Below are 22,942 nucleotides of genomic sequence, written 5' to 3'. Positions count from 1 at the left end.
CCCTCTCCCTTCGAAGGCAATGAATACGAATAGGTTTCGAGATACGATCGAGGTCGGAGAGAGGAGAGAGAGAGAATCCCCGGGACGGGAGGAGTCGTTGGTTGGTTGCTTGCTTGCTTGCCCTATACCCCCGAGGGAGTGGAAGGGGTAGGCAGGGCTAAATTAAATGATTTGCATAAGTAGGTGGGTGTCGACAATGGCAAACATTGACAAACTCGACTGCTCGCTTTCTCTCTCGGGCTCTGGATGTATATATATCTTGTTTGGAGTTATATTCAACCGCGAGTTTTGCGTTTTTGTTATTTCAGGTACTCGCCGTTTTGCGATTAATTTCGAGCGCGACGATCGTTACTTCGAAGTACAAAATTATTTATACAAATCGAACAACTCCATGGGTAAAAAAAAGCTTTCCCCATCTCTCACGAGCCAGTCAAAATAATCGGTAATTCCCTACCTCCACCCCCCTCGTCATCCCCACGCGTCACCTTGTGTCCCAAGTGAGAAAAGCAGGCTTTGCTACAGCCACATATAATACACACATACACACACATACACGCGCAGGATCAGAGCGGCTCTCTCCGGAGAAGAATGAATTATTAGGCATAATGGCTGTTGCCGGCGAGGCTCGCGATAAGGCCGAAGCTGGGCACGAGCCGACACGTGTCGAGCAGCCTGTCGGACACTGATACACGCCGGAGTCGCGTCCCTCTCTCCCTATATATATACATGCAATTACGGCGCGTGCGCGGTTGGTTTTTTTTGCGCGCGCAGCCGACGGATTATTATTCGGATTGCGATGCTCCGCCTCTGATAAGGCGCACTTAGTTCGATGATGATTCAATTTCGAAAGGATTCGATGTTGCGAATTGATACTGCTGCGCTGGGGTGTATACGTGTGGGTGTTTTACAAGTGGCTGGGACGTGGTATTATTTGACGCACGATGTGTATCTTTTATTCAGTAAATCGCGCCTATTAAATAAAAATAGTATATCAAGCTCGAAATAAGCGCCGCGATGAGCGACTATAATAAATCATGCCCAGCCCCCCCCCCCCCGAAACTCGTCGTGAGCAAAAACGAAAAGTCCGCGTACGCGCGCATACACGGCCGCAGAACTGCAGAGCATAGCATATATGGGCCATACATACGCGAACGCGGCCGCAAGAGAAAAAAAGGCGTCGGGGACATTGTCCAGAGCAAGCTCGATGATTTGTTCGCTGCAGCAACGGGCCGCATAGCATAGCATAGCATAGCGCGGAAAACTCGCGGCTCGTTCGTACTACCAGATCGGCCGCGTATACACTCGTGTACGTCGGCCGTTGTATACACGGCCGTTTCGGAAGAACTGTGCCGCTGAAAAACCGCTCGCCAAGTGCACGCGTCCGTGCACGTTTGTCAAAGCTCTTTATTGCTCTGCAGCCCCCCATGTATTCAAAGCGGCCGAGCTCGGCGGAAAATGAAAAATCGCCCGAAAGTGCAAGCGTTTCGCTTTCTCTCTCTCGCGTGCACTCTTTTTTTCCTCTGACACGTACGCACTTTTATCGCGCGCGAGCGGCGCATATGAAAGCTCATCGTCTGGCTTTTTTCGCGCGCGACGATGTGATTTACGCGCAGGTGGAAGAGAGGCCCGCTGCTGCAGTCGCCGGCACTCGAGACGCGCATACGCCCTTGTTTGGAGCTGCGTGCGTTGGTTTTTTTTTGCTGTTCGCGAGCTTTTGCGCGTGACGTTTACGCAGGGTATAAAGTCGGTGTTTTTTTTTCGGCGCGGGGGTTATTTTTGTATCGCGGTTTGATTTAGAAATATTAGCTGGCGAGGGCGACGGTTTTGTATTGCGACTTTTTGGAAGAAACGGGTGATTCATTATGATTAAAATTTGAAACTGTATACAAATTCTCGATAGTCGAGTAGCTCTGATAATTTATGCCGAACGGTAGTAGTATCAGCCGATAGCAGTTGCGGAAATAGAAGAAAGCGTTATCATCTCTATACGTTATTCACTCTACGTACAAGTAATGCCCTGTTTTATTCTTATTCTAATAAAGACTTAGAAAGATTAAAAAATGTTTTAACATTTGGTAAAATTTCAACTTTTTTCGTTCATTTTTAAAAGACAAGGTATTTACCAAGTTTTGAATCGAATACATTTTCCCCCGAGTTTACATGAACAGAGCAAAACGTGCATTAGATAATGCAATGCCGCGGTTTTTATAAGCGGTTCAGATAACATATGCCCGCGACGTAAATGTCCATCACTCGTTTGCAGAACCAGTCTCATTTGAGCAGTGACAGAGATAACTTATGCAGAGTAAGTTACATTTTATATATTCTGCCTCTGCTATACTAGTATATTATTAAAGTTTTAAATATCCATTTGTTTCAGATATATACAGTTATAAAAACTTATAATGGAGTTGAACACTAATCAGACCATGCAGCATTTGTTTTATTTTACGCTCTTTACTCTGATCTACACTTGCAGTGCTTTCAATGATGGTCAGCAGTCAGTCACGCGAAGTTTCTCGAAAAACTATACTATTCCGAGTGAAACGGGTGTGACAGCCTCAAACTTGCTTTTATCAGCGCTTGATAATGAAACAGTGAATGATGCATTCCATTACGCAATTTGTAAACAGTTAGATTCAGAGTTTGCGTGCAATATAACGCTTGAAACATGGCCTTTTGCACATGGTACCTTTAGAAGTGATTGCGCTGATTTCAAGATAAATTTACCAGAAAATAATAATTCTGCCTTATACCTAACTACCATTCGTAGTGGCTCTAACAAGATTTTACTAAACGCATTTACGTTTTTTGGAGAAGATGGGAATCGTTTGAAGTATGAATTCACGCTTATCGACATGTCAAAGTGTACCAGCATACAACATTTTATAATGGATACGAAAATGGTTGACAGCGAATCTCCTAAATTGGTAAATGTGCACAAAAATGCTCTAGAGGTCGGATACGCTAATGAAAAACAATGTGATGGTAAACCTTCTTGCAAGATAACTTATGATTATGAGGGTAAGAAAATCGGCGAAACTGAACCTTTCAACCTAAAACACTTGCAATTCGATAGCTCATCAAAAGCAGTGTTGCCCGTGAATTATCAAAAGCCAGGCAAGGGCTATTACATTATTGAACGTGACTTTGCTCACTCGCTATATGCGGTATCCTACGTCGATTCCTCTGGTGAAGGCAAAAGACAAATTTCAAATTGGAGTCCTGATAACATACAATATGCAGCTATTTCATGTGCTCACGAACTTTATACTCATTGTCATAAGAATGAGAATGAAGATAGAACGGTACACTGTGCTCAATACGATACTGTAAAATTAAGAATGAATATTACGATCGAGACGCTGAATACTGTCGTATGGCTGGCGGTGCGCGATCTTTCAGGTGGAGGGTTTGTACTAGCAACAGGAAGTTGTACTTCGACAGATGAAGATATTATTGAGGACCTGTATTCTTGCAAAGAATTCCGAATTCAAAGATTTTCTGAAGACGGTCAAAGGTATAAAGCATTGGACATCGACGAGTTGGAATTTTCGATCCAACATACCCCTCGTCAGTTGCAAGTAATGATCAGTGAGAATGATAACGATGAATTTTGCATATTTTTGGCCTCGAGGAATCGCTTGAAAGACAACAACAATGGATATTATTCTTTTAATAAATGGTGCGTGCCAAGAAAATATACATCGGTTCGTGACTAGGAAAGTATGCAATAGAAGCATTAAAGATCAATGTTAAAGGTGAAATTGTGAATAATATGATCTAAAAAACTCAATAAAAATTCATACCAATTTCAATTACTTCGTTATCTTTTACTTTAATCGTAAATATCATCGTCAAAAGACAAAACAAGATATTATTAATTTCTAGAAGACCGCTTCGCAAACATCATTCCAACATGACTGTCGCCAATAACATGGGGGTCGCCTCGGCATAGTATAGCCGAAAAGGAAGCCTCGTAAGTACAAATCGACATAAATTAGCAGCCAATACTCGGATTCGCTTGACACGCACAAATATTATTGCACCCAAGACGGAAATACTCTTGAGTTCCCCGTTCCATAATAAAATGCTCTTTCTTTATCCCTCTGCCCTTTTTCTCACACCCCTTTCCCGATGTTATACACGCAGACTGTAGAGGCGCTTTCGATGCACCCTTCCGATTCTATTTCTCTTTCCATGTATGCGCGTGTATTCTTTTATAACACTGTCGTTCAATCACTTTCCTTATTTGTTTGACCCTGAAACGAACTCTTGAAATAAGGTATGATTCACAATTTGTTCAATGATATCATTAGCAATAGATTAGTGAAAATTGTCGTATAGAATTTCGTACAGAAATATTCGTTTCTTTTGTTTTATCCAAAATCTTATAATATAAACCCATTTCCTTCAACACGCACACACGCACACACGCACACACGCACACATCTCCTAGCCCTCGCTTTACAGCAAAACTTTTCTGTACGAGTGACAGGCGGCGAACAACGCTATACTCGCTCTCGCCTAATATGCAGCTGTATTGAAGGGATCTTCCATCGGCGACACTGTGTATATACCGACTCTATACACGTCGAAGGGAGGGTAAGAAAACAGCTCTGGCGTAGCAGTCGACTGTTATATACATATATAGGAAAAGTGTGCATTGTCGTGTAGTATATATATATATATATATATATATATGCGTTGCCGCGCGCTGCGAATTTGCCGAGCGTGACGACGTTTCTCGCGCGAATCTCTCGGCGTGTCAAGCCGAACACTATTCCATTTGGGATCGAGTAGAGCTTTTCGTTGCTGTCGGCGTCGTGGATGTGTATAGGTATATGTATGTATACAGTGGGAGAATCGTCTGGAGCAAGCTGTGCGCCCGTGGGTCTATCGTGTCGGCGACGATGTTTCAGCTTTGTCGAGGCGACGATCGCTTTTCGTTATTGATAATTCATAAGTTGCCGCGAGGGAAGCGAAGTAAAGTGCTGTTGGGGTGTTGTCTACGAGAGGACTACTCTCGAGGAGGTGCGATCCGCCCGTCGCTGATACGCCGTTTTCTATATGCTGGTAAGAAAAATATCGAATTTTGAACTGCGAAAGTAGACACGTAGCACAAACACATGGCCATTTCTCTTGCTCCAAGAATCACATCGAAGAAAAGATGTTCATGAACTCCCTCTCTGCATCACGATTCATAAATTCTCTATTATTCATCGAAGCCACTCTCACGTCCAGCGTCGATGCATATACATCATCCGTCTCGTGCACACACATAGCGCGACAAGCGTTGGTATAAGCTATACGTAATCCCAGTCAACTCCGCAGTCTCTTCTCAAACAGAAGAGCCTTTCTCGGACCCCTATGTATATACGCGCGTGGATTCGTTCCCGAAAGTATAAAACAGGAGGCTCGCGCACGCGACTTTCACGTCTGGTTCTCTCACGCCCCCTCTAGTCTGGCTCTAATGGTCGGCACTGCTTAGGAGCTTGATTTATTTATCCGAGTGCCACCGCGACGAATTCGAGCCCGGATTAGCTTCACTTCGCTGTGTATAGTAGCTCTATACGTGTGTGTTTTTCTCGTGTGGACTGGCAGGGGAGAGTCGTGTACGCGGAGGTGCTGAGGGGATGCACTAATTTCGACGCTGGATTTTTTTCGGGTGTTTCGGGGGACAGTGCTCTGCTACTGCTGATTTTGCATGGTGCGTATAAGATTCGATATTACAGCTTTACGGTTGGACAGGATGACGACGGTGCTTGGGTACTTGGCATAGGCGTGAGTGGGAACATGAATTTTCTTGTTTAAGTTAGAAACTTAATATTTGCAATGTTAAAACCGGAGTTGATTTTGTGACTTGATAAATTTAACAGCTATCAGTTCAACGAACAGGACAATTAGTTGTCAAAACGTTAATCTTCCGACCACGAAATCTCTCCCATCCGTACATACGTCAAAGCGCAAGTACAAGTCAAAACGAGATGATCTCGCAGTCCAACATCGCATCGGAACACGTAAGGCGGAACCGACGAGGCACGACAACTACCACCAACACCAGTAACCTCAGCCGCACACATTCCAGTCGAGCATACGCCGAGAGAAAACAGGACGGGCGGATAATTCGCGGAAGCTCCTCGTCGGGGATGATGAATCTGGTGCGGAAGCACTTATGACACATGACTCTACGGGAGAGTGACTCCTCGGCGGTGACCTCGTCTTCTTCGGGAGCAAAAGCGACCCTCGTCCCAGCCGCAAAAGCTTTGTTTTCCGCCTCAGTGGCGGCCGCCCCACCGATCCCTTGGATTACTCGGGGTGATCAGCTATGAAATTAACTCGAGCTCTTACTTCGGGCTATACTGATGCTGCTCTCTCTCACTCTCTCTCTCTCTCTCTCTCTCTCTCTCTCTCTCTCTCTCTCTCTCTCTCTCTCTCTCTCTCTCTCTCTCTGTTCTCTCGGAGATCAGTTGTACGCTTTGTTGGATATAAACGAGTGTACGGTCCGTTTTGTATACTGTACATTCGTGAATACGTCGGATATGAATAAGACCTTTTATTTTGAAATCGAAAACTGACGCAGAGGAACATCGATGATTCATTGCTATCCTTATCGACTACTTCAGCATATTATTAAAGTAAACACAGAAAGCAACGGTCGTGTAAAAAAATTAATTGACCCCATACACGTCACCTCAGAGCCAACACAATCCCGCTCACTTCATCTCGCGTAATTTATCATTCCGTTATTTACGCAGAAAAACATTCGGTGTTTTTTTAGCACATTTTATTGCTTGTTCAAGCAGCGTCGTTCCCATCCCAATTCTCGAGAGCGAGCGAGAGAGATCACGAGTTCGCGCGATCAGCGCGACATTGTAACGAGCCTCTCGCTCCCTCGCTCTCTCCGCAGAGAGAAAAACAGACGGCAACGTGGCGGAGAAAAGTGGCACGTCATTCTGGAAAAGGACCTGCTCGATCATCCTCTCGCCGACGGCTGTGTAAATATCACCTTCCTGCCCATAAAAGATACCCTTAATTACGACGCCTCGAAGCCGAGACACGTTCGCTGTATCTTTCTCGCTTTCATTGCAGGAGAAGAGTGAGAGAGAGAGGGAGACAGCTGACAATCGAGAAGAGAATATAAGCCTCGATGCTGGGTTTAAGCTGTTTTTTCTACAGTTTAACGAAGCCGAGCTGTTTGTCGCTTGGTAATTTGTACCCCGAGAGTGTATCCTTGGCTTCGACTTAGATTCGCGATTAGAGGCGTAACTTAATTAGCTACCGAAAAATGCAAGTCAGAAGGTTCGAGTCGTTTTTATCTCGCAACGGACCCGTTACCCTCGAGAGCCTCGATATCCTTATTACAATGTCGCACACAAAGGATGACTGATGCCAGGCAATCACGTGCGCAGCTCTTCCTGATGCGATGTCGTGCGATGCTTCGCGGTTGCGTCACACGACTAATCTGCTCTGCCGCGACGTTGGCACGTTTTTGACGCGAAACGACGCATTATATGCGCCCGAGTTTGACATGGCTGCTGCAGATGCGGGCATCGCACACGCATACACTGGCATAACAAGGAGTCGACATTGTGTCGAGCGATGCTTCGAGGGTTTCGTGACAGGGCGATTTGATGCTTGACGTGCGCGCTTTTACTAGGATGGAAATTAGAGTTTACGAGTTTTTTTGTTGTTGTAGCGTATGGCTTTTTCATTTGGTTTAAATAGTGACATTTTTTGATAAAATGTTCAATCTAATACACAGTTTATTGTGAACAAAAAGACCCAGGGAATTATAAGAGCAAATTGATTCGCCAAAAACAACACTCGCCTGTATAAAAGTCTTACAAAACCAGCACGAACAGCACCGAACAAAAGCAAGTAAAATACATATAAATCTCCAGAGAGCTGTTTTCGCGATTGGCAGCCGGATTTCCGCTGACGCGCTATCTCCGTTCGAAAAGTTGCGCCGCGAACTTTTTCCAACTCCCCGATTCAGCCGAATAAAACATGATTTATAAAAAGCGCCCAGCTCTCCCCCCCTTCTCTCTTTCGGCCATTGATAAATCAAGCATCCGCGAAGCCTGTGCTCGACAAAAAGAATATTCTCGAACTCGTCTGTCGGCGCAAGAAAACCGCGCCTTCCGGTCTGCTGCCGCTGCTGCTGCTGTTGTATACACACTCTTCTCTCTTTTCAGTACTCGAAGCCGCGTCCCGCAGGAAAAAGTTGGCCGTCGTCGTCGTTATATAGATGCGACATCGCGTATTCATGCAGCTTCCGTGTGTGTGCGTGTGTACGCGATGCAGATGGCATCGCTCTTGCATAATGCCGAAGAGGGATGCGCTGCTCGTCTGGAAAGCGCAGCTGAGACGCGTTTTTCCGCGACACTTGTGGTGGTACGCTCCTGGTTAAGGGTGAACATTTGTAGGTATACGAAAAATGAGAGTAAAGCTGTGTTTTTATTGTTCGAACGTATTCGAATCGTTGAAGCTTTTCTCATCATCAGTTCTACTGCGAGTCTGCGTACACGCGAAGACTCGGCACATCGCAGCCAAGTGTTCGAGGAAATAATCCGGGATCTCATAAGCAGGCGTGTACAAGCATGTTGCGGCAGAGTGCCAGAGAGAAGCCGCTGCAGCAGCAGCTCCTTCTCGCTAATACCGTACAGTAAGACGTTCAGCTTCGAGCTAAAGAACAGGTGGCGCCCAAGGGCGCGTCTATGCGAGAGAGTGAGTGAGTGAGAGAGAGAGAGAGAGAGAGAGAGAGAGAGAGAGAGAGATTTGTAGTTTCATTAGGCGCACGCGGCTGCTGCTTATGACGGCGGGGCTCGTTGTCTACAACCACTTACATCGCTACTTATACGTATAGGTGAGTCGCGGGAGTGAAACGGATAAGTGGAGAGATAGGCTTTCAAAGGGTTGCTCCTTCCACGGCGGATATTCCGCCTGGCTGGAAACTTACAAAGAAATTACGCAGGAGCGCGAATTTATTCAAATTAAAAACGATTCGAACTCGCGCGTGGATATAAAAACCAGCGAAATCCCAATCGACGGGGGAATCGAATCGAAATAATAAAACTTTATTAACTGCGCACGCGATATCCATACCGGAAAAATCAACGAGGCAATCACGCTGCGCGAAATCATTGCCCTGCCGTATAGCCGCGGCGGCACATAGCCTCTCCCGTATTTATGAACAAGCTCTGCTTGTGACGCTTTGTTTTCCAAACATGCGCGAAACGACTCGCAGCCATTACACATTATCCCTCCGGCAAAGGTCCTCCTCCCCTCTCATCCCTATACCGTCAGCTTTATATACAAGAGCGACGGTAAAAACGTAGTATTAGCGAGCGCGCGGTTTATCAGCGCGGGAGCAAAATTTCAATTGTACCGGCGGCTTGGCGAACAATAATCATGACACGCGGACGTGCCGGCCTGGCTGACAATGGAAATTGATGATATATCGATCGGCTCGCGACGAGGCCGTATAATTGTTTTACAACCTCGGCTCTCTCGCGCAGCAGCTCTGCTGTACACCGCGTGTGGGTGTGTGCATAAAATCCGCGCGAGATATGCACGGTGCGCGAGAGCTGATTATGCGGAATTGAAATTTGATGTCCCGGCCTGTTGTTCGCAGCTCTTTTGTGCGTTGATTATTTTTTTCGCATATCGTATCTTGTTGCCGTAATTAAATCGAAAACACATTTATGTCATTTTTGAAAATTATATGAATAATTCGAGAATATTCGATGCGACTGAAATAAATGACCTGTCGTTCGGCTCTGTTATACTCAATTCATTAACTCGATGAGGCTTTCACGCCGACAGAAGGAGAAATATCTTCGGAGAACTATTTTCTTTTTATAATTATTAAAATTCTTGCTTGGCCTGCTACTATTGCTTATAGTCCGCTCGTGCTATAACAGTCTTCGGACGTGGCGATGAATTTTAGTTGGCTACTAGATAAGGACGTGAGAATCATTATATTTACGATTACACGTCCGTTTCTAAGATGCGAATCTTGTTCGGTCAGTAATAAAAATGAGTATTGAGATTAACGAGTCCAAGAAGCCAAAGCTCTCGCGTAATAAATTTTACAAGGGAGAGTGGCTCGACAATAAAATTCATAAATATTCCAAGATCTATATATTTCCCTCAATCACCCATATCTACAGCATCTATCGCCGAGCAATTTCCTAACAACATTCCGCTGTATGCCAATAAACGGCGTCGTATTCCCTTGAAAAAAAATCATAGCATCGCCGCATGACGACTCCAAGGCGTTTATCCTCGTTTACTCGAAGAAACGCCGCGCTCGGCGATAGGCTCTAATTAAGACGCGAGGCACAATAAGATTACGACGTCGTAAACGCGGCCCTTAACAACAATATCATTTCATAAGGCTAGTCAATCACTCGATCGCATAAAAATATCTCGAGCGCGAGAGCGAGAGAAGGACTGAAAATGTTTTCCCGCGAAGGAGTCGCCGTAAAATGATTAATCCTGCAAGAGAAAGAGAGAGAGAGAGAGAGAGAGAGAGAGAGAGAGAGAGAGAGAGAGAGAGAGAGGGAGGGAGAGAGAGAGTCGCGCGCTTATTTACTCCGGCAGTAAAGTTTGTTTGTCCGCGACAAGGTACGGCTCGCGCGCCATTGGCGCCGGAGGTTTTAAGAGTCTTAATTCGATTATACGTGCGCGACGACGGGATGTTGCGGGGCCGACGGACGCCATGTACAGCGTCGCGGAATGGAAGAAAGGAGTCGAGCTCGTGCGTGGTTTCGAGAACGAGAGAGCTGGGTTGTATAAAAGCGGAAATGGACCTTGTCCGCGGTGTTTTGCGTTTTGCCAGCGGAAAAAGGTACGAGAGCGCGCTTTGATGAGTTTTGCTGGCGCGAGAGAAAGAGAGCTATTTCGAGATTTTGATGCTCTTTTGTTTGTTCGCACCGTCGTAGAGTGATGGAAATAATGTGGTGATCAATGTAATCTACGGTACTCCGAGGATAGAAAGGCTGGAGGTCAACACACTCTTAAACTATGTAAATCGAAACAATCAAAATTCACGCAAACGTGTAATTATCAACTCGAACATCTCGTTTCCTCTTACTTCGCGAAACATAATTAATCAGACACCACGTGTTGCTGCATTACAAAGTAAATTACATCCCGTAATCTCCCGTAAAAAATCATCGCAGAAATTTCTACAAAAGTGGGCTACTGATACACCGAAAAAGAAAAATTCAAAAAACGCTGCAGCGAGAGCTACAAGTGCTCGGAAACACCCGACGATGCATATGACTTTTCCTCCTCCTCGACTCTTGCATCTTTAACAGCCAGCGATTCTCGGGCATCTCTTCGCATGAAATATTCCAAGGCTCGCGCGCACGTACACTTTTTTTGCTTCCTGCTGATTTAGCCGCCGCTGGCGCGTATTTTATATATAAAACATCAGAGAATCAGAGAGAAAGAGAGACGAGCTAGAAAGCGGGGAACCCCTCTGCACGCTCTCGCGCGCCACTTTTCCAGGCTCTCGGTCTTGTTTCACGAGCCATGACACGCGAATCGAATTTGTCAAAGATCTTTTTTCGCGCTTCGCAGCCTCCGCTCTATACTTAGATCTACATGCAGTGCCGGAGTGTCTGCGGTGAATAAGGCAGCTGTCGCCGCCTGGAGACAAAAAGTCCAATCGCCTAAAAGTCCCGTATAATTTTCTTGTTGGGATGATGGCGCAGCGCAGCGGTTGCTCCGCAAGAGAGAAAAAGCTAAAGCTGATTTTTCTGTTTGCGCGCGCGAATTTTCTTGTCGTTCGTCTCCTTTTTCTTCTCTACTCGGAGCAGCTCTCTCTCTCTCTCTCTCATTTGCCGAGAAGAATGGTTTATCGGATATCCCGGCTGTTTATTCGCTTTTACACTCTCGTTTGTCGTCGAGATCGACGAGATGGATAATGATGTGTTGTCTGACCGTATCTGCGCTTCGCTACTCGAATAAATAATAAATAAACCCAATCTACGAATGCTCGGAAAGCTACTCGGCCTAATACACTCTCCCGCGTGTGTCTCGGGTTGGAGTAATTGAAAGCGACATAAGTCGTCGGCAGTAGTGTGCGCTCTTATTTTGCATATGATACGCGGAGGCAGAGGGGGATAACCGAGGCGCGCACGTATAATACATGATAATCGGATGAAAGAGCGTATAATCGAATGAACTCTCGATCGCCCTTGCGCGCTCGCTCCCTTTCATTTCGGTGCGATGTACGTGTGTGCATACGTATGTACGTGTTTGTGTGCGCTACTCGGCAGCACTCGTGGTGAAAACGAGTTCTAAACGATGGGTAATTTGAGAAAGAGATGTTGGGGTTTGCGAGAAGGGGGCGACATATTCGCTTATAATAATTTTTGTATTCAATCGCGTGGTTCGTCGTGTCACAGTACTTGTGTCAGAAAAATATTGAAGAAAATCCGGTGAGGTTAATGACAGAGCGAGCGAACATTCCAATCTACACTAGTTTCAGGAGTAGAGACTACTAGCTGCTATATACTACTACAACTTTGCAAACCGAGGGCATGAATTCGGTCCAGGAGTACTGTACTGCCGCCGGCGAGTCTCGAGCGAAGCTTTACATTGCATAAGGAACTTGATGAACTCTATTCGACTCGTGTCAGACCTCTCTCTGTCTTCCTCTTTGTCCCTCTGCTCTATCGCTTTTCCGGCTATTAGTGAACCTCAGAATTTCGCGATTTACGAGATCCTATATACAAGGCGATATTTCGACCCTGAGCAGGCACTGCCCGAGAATCTACCCTACATGTTTTTGCGTATATGCTTTTATACCGTTAGGCTGTGTGTATACGTCTATACCGGCACTTCGGCCTGACTTGACTACAAACTACTCGGTTATTTGTCTCGCGACAATACGGACTACTCCATCGGTCGCAGTTTCGGTATGTACCTATATACTTGTGATATTGTTTTGGAGCGACAGGTAAACTATATTCGAGCGCTTCTAATTTGATTACGCAGGTGATATTTTTGCTTACGAGTTGTTTATCGGTAAAAACTTTGTGAATATTCCTCGAATTAATGATTTAGCGACCGATTATTATAACTGCTGATTGATCTAATTATTTATATTTGGGTATATATCGAAGAGCGAATTTGATCATTTTACTCGTATTATGCAAACGATAATTGCATCGGCACTAAATTATTTTTGTTGATGACGTGTCGATGCACATTACCGAAGTAACTTTTTAAAAATTGACGGTCTATTCGCGGGAACCAATTCCGCGGGACCTCACGTAATCAGCCCTAATTCGAATAATAAAAATGTCACGATAAAATATCATCTCATCTCCATAGTAAAAGTAAATCCTAGCCTATTCGAAATCTGGAACAGCCGAAAAATTCATCCAAATAATCTCGAGCACACTCTCGAACCCATCGCGCTCTCGGTATAATTCCCCACGCGCGCGCGCGCGAGAGAGAGAGAGAGAGAGAGAGAGAGAGAGAGAGAGAGAGAGAGAGAGAGAGAGGGAAAGCTCAAAGCATATAGTAGAAAAAGATCGCTCGCGCAAGTCAGTTTATACGGCAACAACCTCCAATTACGGGCACGCGAAAAATCCCCTGAGCTCTCACTAATCGAGAACCCGTTTCCACGAGAGAGAAAGAGATATACTGAACTCTCCGAATACCGTCGCGACTCTTTTCGTCGACCCTCGTGTGCGAGAAAGCTGCCGAGGCTGGGATTAAGCCATCGCTCATACATACACACACACACACACACACACTCACATCGCGCGCGTTTATAATTCCTACTTTCAGCTCATGGTTAATCGCTTTAACGCTTCGACCCTCCGCATATGCGTGCGCGGGGGCGGGATTTCGCATGTGCAGTCGAAGTAATTAAAAGCGCATCGCGTCAGTCTTCGCGTCGGGTGTTGGGGCTCGCTCTGCAAGTCAAGCTGCTGCTGCCGAAAATCGGAAATTCATAACGTCATACGTACAGGCCTGTTAAGAATTTTCACGGAATAAGGGATCGAGTTTTGCATTTCTAATTGAAGCTTTCCTCGCTGATTTTTGTCGATATTAAGGGAGGGACGTACTCGAAATACAAGCAAAACATCGACTCTTTCATCACTTACTCCGTGCACGTACGCACGCCGTGCACTTAGGCTCTCGGTGCCCAAAGAGAGTAAAACGGAGGGAGATAAGAGCCGTGGCGTCGAGAGGAGCGAGAAAACAAGAGTTGAGAAGCGCGAGATCGCGGGACGTCTGGCCAAAAGGAAGAACAAACTCTCGCTTCTCGTATACAAATACACGCGAATCGATTCCGCGAGTTCTCGCATATACACACACGATATACCGACTGACTGGTCGGTATATCGTTTTTGGGCTTTGCTGCCGCTGCTGCTGCGCTGCGAGAAGGAGAGGAAGACTTGACTACAGGCTGACTCTTTTTCTCGGCTGATAGCCGTGTTATGCGCGACGGCTGGCCCTTCTCTTCGCCTCGACACGCTAATACCCACCCATATGAGAGCTGCGCACGCGGCCCTCGGGATAACCTGCACCTTTACTTTCGCGAGCCGTCGCTTCGATCCGCTGTCTTGATCCCCTTTTTTCAACCTTAGGCTCACCTCACAATATGTGCGAGTTGGAGTTTGGATACCTTAGTCAAATTACACGCGTTATAATGTGGCAAGAGATTCGAATGTTCGATCGATTATCAGGCACCCATTAACGAAATACTGTTATAGAATATATAGTATTAAATTTCTACATACAGCCTACATAGGAACAAAGTGCGGCTCATCATCCGCAGCAGTGTGACGTACCCCTAAAACAAGTTCTCGTTCACTCTATCATCCGGAGTTGGCGCTCCCGCTCTCTCTCTCTCTCTCTCTCTCTCTCTCTCTCTCTCTCTCTCTCTCTCTCTCGCACAAGTTTCCGTCGAGACTGACTCGCAAAATAGAAGGTGAGCGAGAGTGAGAGAGGAACTGGATAAAGAGAGAAGTTCGGCTCACGTCTGCGAGACGTGTTAATCAAAATGTTGGACAAGCCACTTACACGGGCCTCGTGACGTTTCTATTTAGGCCTTCGCGTTGCAACGAGGAGGGCCGCCCCACCCGCTGCCGCCACACAGCAATTTGCAAAGCCTCGAGCTGGTATACAGACTGCTGCAGTTTCTGTACGCCACTACGCGCTATACATTCGGCTCGCGTTCGTTTCCAAGAATTCTCTCCAATTTCTGATAAAAGATCGGCTGTTGCGCGTTTCGCTACTTTTCATCCATAAATTCGGTATACGTACGAAAATATCTCGAAAAAGCTGCTAGCTACGCAAGAAAAAAAAATAAAGTCGAAAACAAGCTGCCGAATTGCGATATCGGCCCGTGTGCGGCGCACATCAGCCCTGCCAGCACGAGCTGATTGAGCTTTTAATTAAAAAAACGCAAAAAAGCTCGGGGGGTCGAACCGTGTGTGTGTTGCGCGCGCAAAAAGAGTCTGTTCTCCTCGGAACAAGCAATATTCTTTGAAGATACACGTTCCGTATGGAAATCAGAGCTGCAGTTTTTCGGGCAAAGGCCTTTTCGAAAAAAAATTGCAGCAGCGATAGCGTGCGCACTGCACACACACACGGGCCAGCTTTCATCGATATAACAGAGCTCGCGCAAACTCGCTTTTTTCAATATTCCTTCGTTCGTCCAAGTCCGGCCTATGCAGCGTTAATTAAAAAACGTAGCACCCCCCCCCCCACACACACACACACACACATAGCTCGAAGGGAGGGCACACAGGCCGAAAAAAGGGCGACGCTTATACACACGTATACCGGCAGACAAATAACTGGGAGTTTACAAAAAAAAGAATATGAGAGGGCGAACGCGGATAAAGCGCCGAAAAAACTGAGCTTGTCCCGCGCGCTATGCAACCCGGGCAACTTTGCTGCGCAGACAGTAGCGGAACAAGCTTCGTCGCACGTATACGTATCCCTCTCTCTCTTGTTATATTTGCCGAAGCACACAAAGTTGTTTTGGACGCCGCCGCTGCAACGAGTGTTTGTCAAATGTTTGATCAAAATGTTTGTCATTTCCGCAGGCCGAAATTAAATGCGGCGCCCGGCTTTCGTCTAGTGTGTATACGCGCGCGAGTTTGCGGGACGGAAAAGAGATGAGAGAGAGAGAGAGAGAGAGAGAGAGAGAGAGAGAGAGAGAGAGAGAGAGAGAGAAAAAGCACATGAAAGGGAGCGGCCGAGCGAGAATACGCATCAGTTTCGACGGCGAATTACGAGGAGTTTCGCTCCTGTTTTTCGACATGTGTTCGAGAACGTATGTGAATTTTTAAGAAATCGACTTTTTACTCTTTGCGACGCTCTACTATTTCAATTTGCTCGGGCGCTTTATTTTTCGAGGCAAGCCAAATATTTTTTCTCTCGGCTGCAGTAGTGCCTCTGTCTCTCGCTCCATGCGTATACGTATATGAAAGAATATTGTGAAAAAATACGCGAACGAGCGAGACTTAGCGATGCGCGAAGCGTCATTTCACGCCGCGCACAGCAGCGAGCCAGAGCCGTCGGAGAGTGAAAAAAAGCCGGCCGGAAAACGAGGAAAATTCATATGTATGGATTCCGCCCGTCTGTTTGATTACGTTTCGGGTCATCTGAGTCGCGGGCTTTCTCTCTTTCGCGCGCGCGCGAGCCAGTTTCAATTGAATTTCGAATTTACTCAGTCGCCGCGTTCCTCTCTTCTCTTTTGCTTTTTGAAACGCGTTCCTCCGAAATTTGGCGCGAGAGCAGATGAAATCGCTCGCTCCCTCTTTTTTTCATTCATCCTCTCTCTCTTTCTCCGGTGGGCCGAGAGGGATTGGAAAAAAATTCGATATGCGGCGGGGATTGCGTATAGCGAATCGCGGAATTTTCATCATTTTCAAAGTGCCGGCTGTCGGCCGTAGCATATGCGTGCGTGTCATCTTTAACATAACTTTTAACGAGAAAAGTCCCCGCTCTTGATATGGACGATGGAAGTAGGCATGGACGTACGTCGCGGATGCATAAAAATGCAAAAACTCGCAAAATTTTTCGTTATTGACGTATTTCAGGCCGCGCATTAAAACGGTTTTCGGTGGAACGCTTCGTCCATTTAATCATTAATTAAGCCACTCGGCGCTCGCGCATCGCTATTCCTAATGATTTTTCATCGCTCGGCTAAAAGCCTCGTCAATTCGAGCTCTGACAACAACAACGGCATCAGCAGCAGTAGCAACGAACAATGAGCTTCGAAAAAGCGATGCATTTCGCTTGCGTTAATTATTAAGTGCCAGAGCGTTAAAAAGCAAACAGTCGAGCGGCCCGCAGCACTTTGCCGCCGCGAGAGAGAGAGAGAGAGAGAGAGAGAGAGAGAGAGAGAGAACGAGCAAAAAGCGCCGATTTCCCCTCTCTTTTATATCGTCATCCTCGTCATCGCGACACACACACACAAGTCTCGGCGCACAATAGCCTGCGTGCGTGTACGCTCGACACGCGCAAAACCAGATGACTTTTTCTGGACCAACGGCTACGAATGATCGTCATCCCCCTCCGTTATATTGTCATTGTGTACAGCAGCTTCGTCGAACGTCCGTCAAACGTTCTGTCGCTCTCAATTATATCCCCGAGCGTGTGTCGACGTGTTCGCTCGCAATTATCGTGCGATTCACCTGTTCGAAAGATAGGACTTCTTTTCGGAGGCGTATGGTATGCGAGTTAAATCTTTAATGTAAATAGTCGCGCGTGTAGCTCAGCCGTGTAAGCGTTACTCGCTGCGAGCGGGAAAATGTTGTAAATCGAAATTGAATAATGGCCGTGCGAGACTGATTTCGTGAATCTTTCATGAGATGTTTTACGGGGAGAGAAGCGATGGCTGGGCACTTTTGCGCAGAAGTTTACGCGATTATGTATTTATTTGCCGGAGTAGCTATGTATTTTGAAGCGTCATATTTACCGGAGTTTTGATTATTCAAGTGTATATAACTCGGCGGAATATAACATCGATTTTGCATAACTTGTTGGATGAGGAGTTAAACACAATTACAGCCGCGAGTTCATAACGTCAATCATACGCGCATAAGTATATACTTACGCAGAGCAAACTTTGAGCATCGGAGAGAATTTTAACAATTCAGAAAGTATAAATATTCAAGCATCTCTATTTTGCAAACGTCGACGGACTGTTATATCTACATCGTACAGCGCGCGCAACAATTCGAAATCCCGATCACGCAAGACTCGCCACTCTCGAGCCAATACACCCCTAACAAATCGATTGTTAAGCTTCTCCCGTCAACGCGTCGATCGACTACTCTCAGTCACGCTGCAGTCAGTCCGCCAATTACGCTCGAGTTCAATGCTCATTCAGACGTCATCTCGGGCATTATGCGCAGCCGTCCGCTAACTAGAAACGGCTGCGCGCATTTTACACGCATTCTTCGCTCGAACATTCCCGTGCAGAGCTGCAGCGGGAGGATGGAGATGTCGGCGCTGACGTGCGGCGAGAGGAGAATCGATGATTAATATTTGTTTATCGGAGGTGCGAGAGAAGATGAAATGCCGCGAGAGGCTGAAATGCTTGATTGATACGCGCCGTGTTTGCTTTGCTCAAGGGATGTGATATTTCAGGGCTAATTCGGAGAGAGATTCAAAGGGCCGAGGTGTATTATTTTTTTCTCGAGCTTGGAATGTTTGGAGAGGAGGTATCTAGGCTTTTTTGAGAGGCCGTGTAAAAGATCGTGTACAAACGAGTGATTGGGCACAAGTGTGCTGTGGAGGTAACAGGTTTCTTACACCTGTAAAAATGTTGTCTCGTATGACTTGGCGTGAGAACACGTATAAGTGAAGCGTTAAACAATCGCGCGTACAAGCGGAGAACACCTCGCGCGGCGAAAAAATAAAACTACAGCAATGACGCGCCACATAACCCGTCATCCTTTTCCGCTTCTCTCTTATTCCCCGGCAGCAGCAGCAGCGAAGTCAAAGTTGGAAGAGTCGAATGAAAAAAGTTGGCCCGAATCTCGAGGGAGCAATGCAGCTGCTGAGCAGTAGCTTGCGGACTTGGAGCCGCGCGAACTTCATTGAAAAAGTTGCCCGCGAGCCTTGGAATGCGAAGTTCGCCGCGGGATACACGCGCGCAGGGCAAATGAACTTTTTCAAGCCTTTGCGAGGGAGAATAGAAGAAGAGCTGCGAGCAGGTAAGAAGAGACGAGTTTACATCGTGTAGCGTAATTCCTTCGCAGATGGAAGTATGTATTTTCGAAAAAAATTATACGTATCTATAATAGTCCTCTCGTAATAGAATTAGCTACGGACACGACATTCCCATTGAGAATTGGGAGAACGTCAGCCTTGAAAAAAAAAAACACCACGCGCCTCGACCCATAAAGGAAGAGAGACGGAAGCGGCGCGCAGAGAAAAGGTGTTCGGTCGGTCGCGCAGGTCAGCGCGCGCTCGTCGATTTCCTCTCCTTTCATCTTCGCCGTCCTCCTCATACAAGGTGTCGATCACTGCGGCTCGGTCGAATCGAGAGCAGCTGAGTCGATCGAGTTTTAAAGCACGCGCTGTTTGCTTGGGACCCGCGCGAAAGGTGTTCGTAAGTGGAGCGTCGGCTGTGTCTTCTTTGTTCGGCCGAAAAGGCCCGTATAAGTGTGTGTGTATGTCGAATGCTCGAGTGGACGAATGACGTGCAGCAGATCGAGCGAATAATCGAGGAGAGATATTAGCGTAGTGAGGAGGACTCCTTTTTCGGGGGAGAAAGCGAGAGCGGATGTGACAAATGAGCAACGATTTTGCATATTAACTTTCTCGGACTGCTAGCTCGTCGTCGAGAGCGGATTGATTGGGTTTTATATTTATGAGGATGTGTCGTTCGAGCTATTTTAGAGCAGATTCGGAGTAGGAGTATTATTTAGCTGCGGGATTTGAGAGGATATTTTCAGGAGTGAGGAGAGCGAAAATATACCGGAGGAGTTTGTGAATTTTGTGGGGTTACGTGCCAAATATTTACTCTGAGAAAAAGTCTGAAGAAAAGTCAGAGAAAAAGACTTCTTTCGAACAACGTTTCAACAACACAATATATTAACGATATAACAATTACCAAGTATAGATCTAATATACATTTCCCCCGATTCATTATTCATCCGCCTCGACTCCAAATCCAATACGATCACATCGGGACTTCATTTTTTATAGCCCTCTCTTTTAATAAACACGCTCCTATTCGACGATCATTAGTCGAATATAAGCGTCTCGGCCGCCCAATTTTGAATTTTCGAAATAAAAAAAAGATATGATGCCACCGTCCCACCCTTGTCTCGACCTCGTGACGCCTATATGCAAATCTTCGGCTCGTCCCTCGACGCTTGCAAAGCTATTAGTCAAACACTCGAATTTTCATATAAGAGCTGTCAGTCAACGGGGTTATTTATCTCCCTTCAGATGTTGATCCGAATACGACGACGACGAGGCCGGACTGGCTCTTGTTCTACCGCTGCGTATCAAAAAGAATATAATACTCGAGGAGCTGGCTTCGTGTGATATGCGCACTGGGACATCGATCAAACGCCGTAATTGCGAATGTTTGATTCCCCTCGAGCATGCCATGCTTGAGATATCCCGCGCTGCGATATTTCGAGCGCTTTTTTTCTTATGGAACACTCGTTTCATTGTCTTCTCGCTGACGAGCACACGAGTATTCGACGCGTTATTAAAGAGCGAGCGTTTATGAAATTTCTTATTACGAACGATCTATATCGCACTTTTATTTGGGGAAAAATTTCAAACGTGTTAGAATAATAGCAGCTCAAAAACATGCGAATATACACGGAGGGCTATGGGAGCCGGGCTAGATTACAAAAATGTCAGCGGAGCAATTTCCACCTTACACAACTCACTGCACCCCCGAAAAACGAGGCGTGCAACATCGCGCAACAAGACTCTCTCGCGCTCAACTATACAGCCAGACACACTTACAAACCTAATCTCGAGCGTTTCTCCCTCGGCCAATAAAAGAGACCCCGTGTATAACTCGCGCGCGCGTAGCTGTACTACTCGCGTTTAATAATTCCCGACGCCACGAACATCTGTGTCCTCCGCTGCATACTTAACTATATACGTCGTATACGCAGTGAGAAAGAACCCTTTCCTTACTTCTGCTCCCTATCGCCCTCATCCGCGCAGTAGTAGCTACGAGTTTCCTTAGCTCATTGCCTAAATTAATCACGGCCGCGGGCGTTAATACGCTCTTCATAATTGAATCGAGCCGCGTTGATACGAGTTTAATTCGAATCGAATAATACACCAAGTTATACCCGGCGAGCGCTTCCCCTGCGCGGCTATGCTCCCCCTCGCTGCCTTTTTTCGCTCTGCTCTCTCCTACCCTGTTTTATTGATCTTCGCGACGCTGCTAGTGCTCTGGCGTGCGGCTCTCTACAACGCTTCTGGAACGCTTCGCTAAAAAGGTGTGGCGAGAGAATGTGTGTGTGCGTATTTTTCGCTCTCCAGCTGTTTGGAAGATTGTTACGCCGATAAATTGAGAGCGTTTGGCTGCGGCTTTTGTGAAATTTCTTCTTTTGTCGAGTCGACTTGTACTTCTGCCGGGAGAGATTTTTCTCGAGCGGCTTTTGCGTTGAGTGCGATCGATGAGAGGCATCTGCATTTTTTACTTGCTTAATTATTGAATATAGTCTTCGCATCGTCCGGTTCGTAATAATTCGTGGTATTTGATTATATTGAGTATAATGAGTTGCGTGCATCTAAAACAGAGCATTTTGAGTGAAGCGACGGACTTGACGAGACTCGATAAACATAAGAAATAGTTGCTTTACTGTATAATAAATTATTATCAACCCGATGAATAATGATACAAAGCTATTACTCCTAACGGATTGTTGGTTAAAAAACTACAAATAAATAGAATTCTATACCTTTTATTGCTAACAAAATACATGAATTGTATTTACCCGAGAATATTACAAGATCAAATTAAAATAATTTCAATAAAACCAACCGTAGTAAATAAAATAATTTAAAAAAAATTACATCTTCAACCAAAAACTTTCACAAATTGCTCTACTTGCTCGTGTACTCACAAACGCGACTCCTCCACCCTCGCGAACCAGCCTTTGATCACACCACCTCAAAAAATCCATCCGCGGTTCCTCTCCCACCCACCCTATCCAAAAAACAAACAGAAGCAACCGTTCAAAAAACATAAAGAAAAAGACAACAATATAATATAGCTATATGTACAACAGTTCGTATATATGTATAGATACGAAGCGCAACGTCCGGTGGCGCAAGCGGGACAGAGCGAAGCGCCGGGGGACAGCTCCGGCGCTGCTCGTTTACCCCCACTTCTAGACAGATGCCGGCCGGCCTTCCGTCGCCACGAAGGGAGGGCCAAGCACCAGCTGACTCCGCCCCTTTTGATGTGAACCGCCGCGTCGACGTTATCGCCGACAGGAGGCGCCCTCGGCGCTGATTCGGGGACACTTGCAAACTTGAGTGCGAGAATGCACGGTGTTTTTGGGGAAATGGCTGATGGATTGTTACGTTTTGTTAGTTTATTTTAGTGATTATGTTGCAATACCTTACCTTAGAATAATTCATTACAGCAAGGTTTGTTATCAAAAGAAATATGTTATTTACATGTTTCGCAAAATTCTGTATCCTGTACTTTCATTACCATCCATGTCATTACTCTTTTTTGGCAAAACTCTCACAGTCACAGCCACCCTCATATTATCGATTACTCGACACAACATAACTTCATCGCATTTCCACCCTTACACTTCTCACATTCACACCCCCCCCCCCCTAAAAACCGCGCTAATTCCTTTAAACACATCAAACTGAAAAATCCTTATATCAATACAAAACAATCCTTCGAAAAATAATTCCCTAATCCGCTTCCCGAAAAAAAGAC

The 22,942-nt window shown here is 46.0% G+C and overlaps 1 protein-coding gene across 1 annotated transcript; it reads left to right on the top strand.

The window, feature by feature from the left end:
* The first annotated feature begins 1,246 nt into the window (after nt 1–1,246).
* LOC100116864 lies at nt 1,247–3,821 on the top strand. Its single transcript, XM_001605539.6, has 2 exons — nt 1,247–2,305; nt 2,381–3,821. The coding sequence occupies exon 2, from the start codon at nt 2,406–2,408 to the stop codon at nt 3,720–3,722; it is 1,317 nt and encodes a 438-aa protein (XP_001605589.2). The 5' UTR covers nt 1,247–2,305; nt 2,381–2,405; the 3' UTR covers nt 3,723–3,821.
* The last annotated feature ends 19,121 nt before the right edge of the window (nt 3,822–22,942 follow it).

This window comes from Nasonia vitripennis, chromosome 1, assembly GCF_009193385.2.
Source record: "Nasonia vitripennis strain AsymCx chromosome 1, Nvit_psr_1.1, whole genome shotgun sequence".
NCBI lineage: Eukaryota > Metazoa > Arthropoda > Insecta > Hymenoptera > Pteromalidae > Nasonia > Nasonia vitripennis.
The sequence above is the reverse complement of the archived record's forward strand: the minus strand, read 5'-3'. Positions and strand labels throughout refer to the sequence as shown.

Bases quoted from the DNA above. Each gene is read 5' to 3' on its own strand.
- LOC100116864 (XM_001605539.6), top strand. From the start codon at position 2,406: ATGGAGTTGAACACTAATCAGACCATGCAGCATTTGTTTTATTTTACG.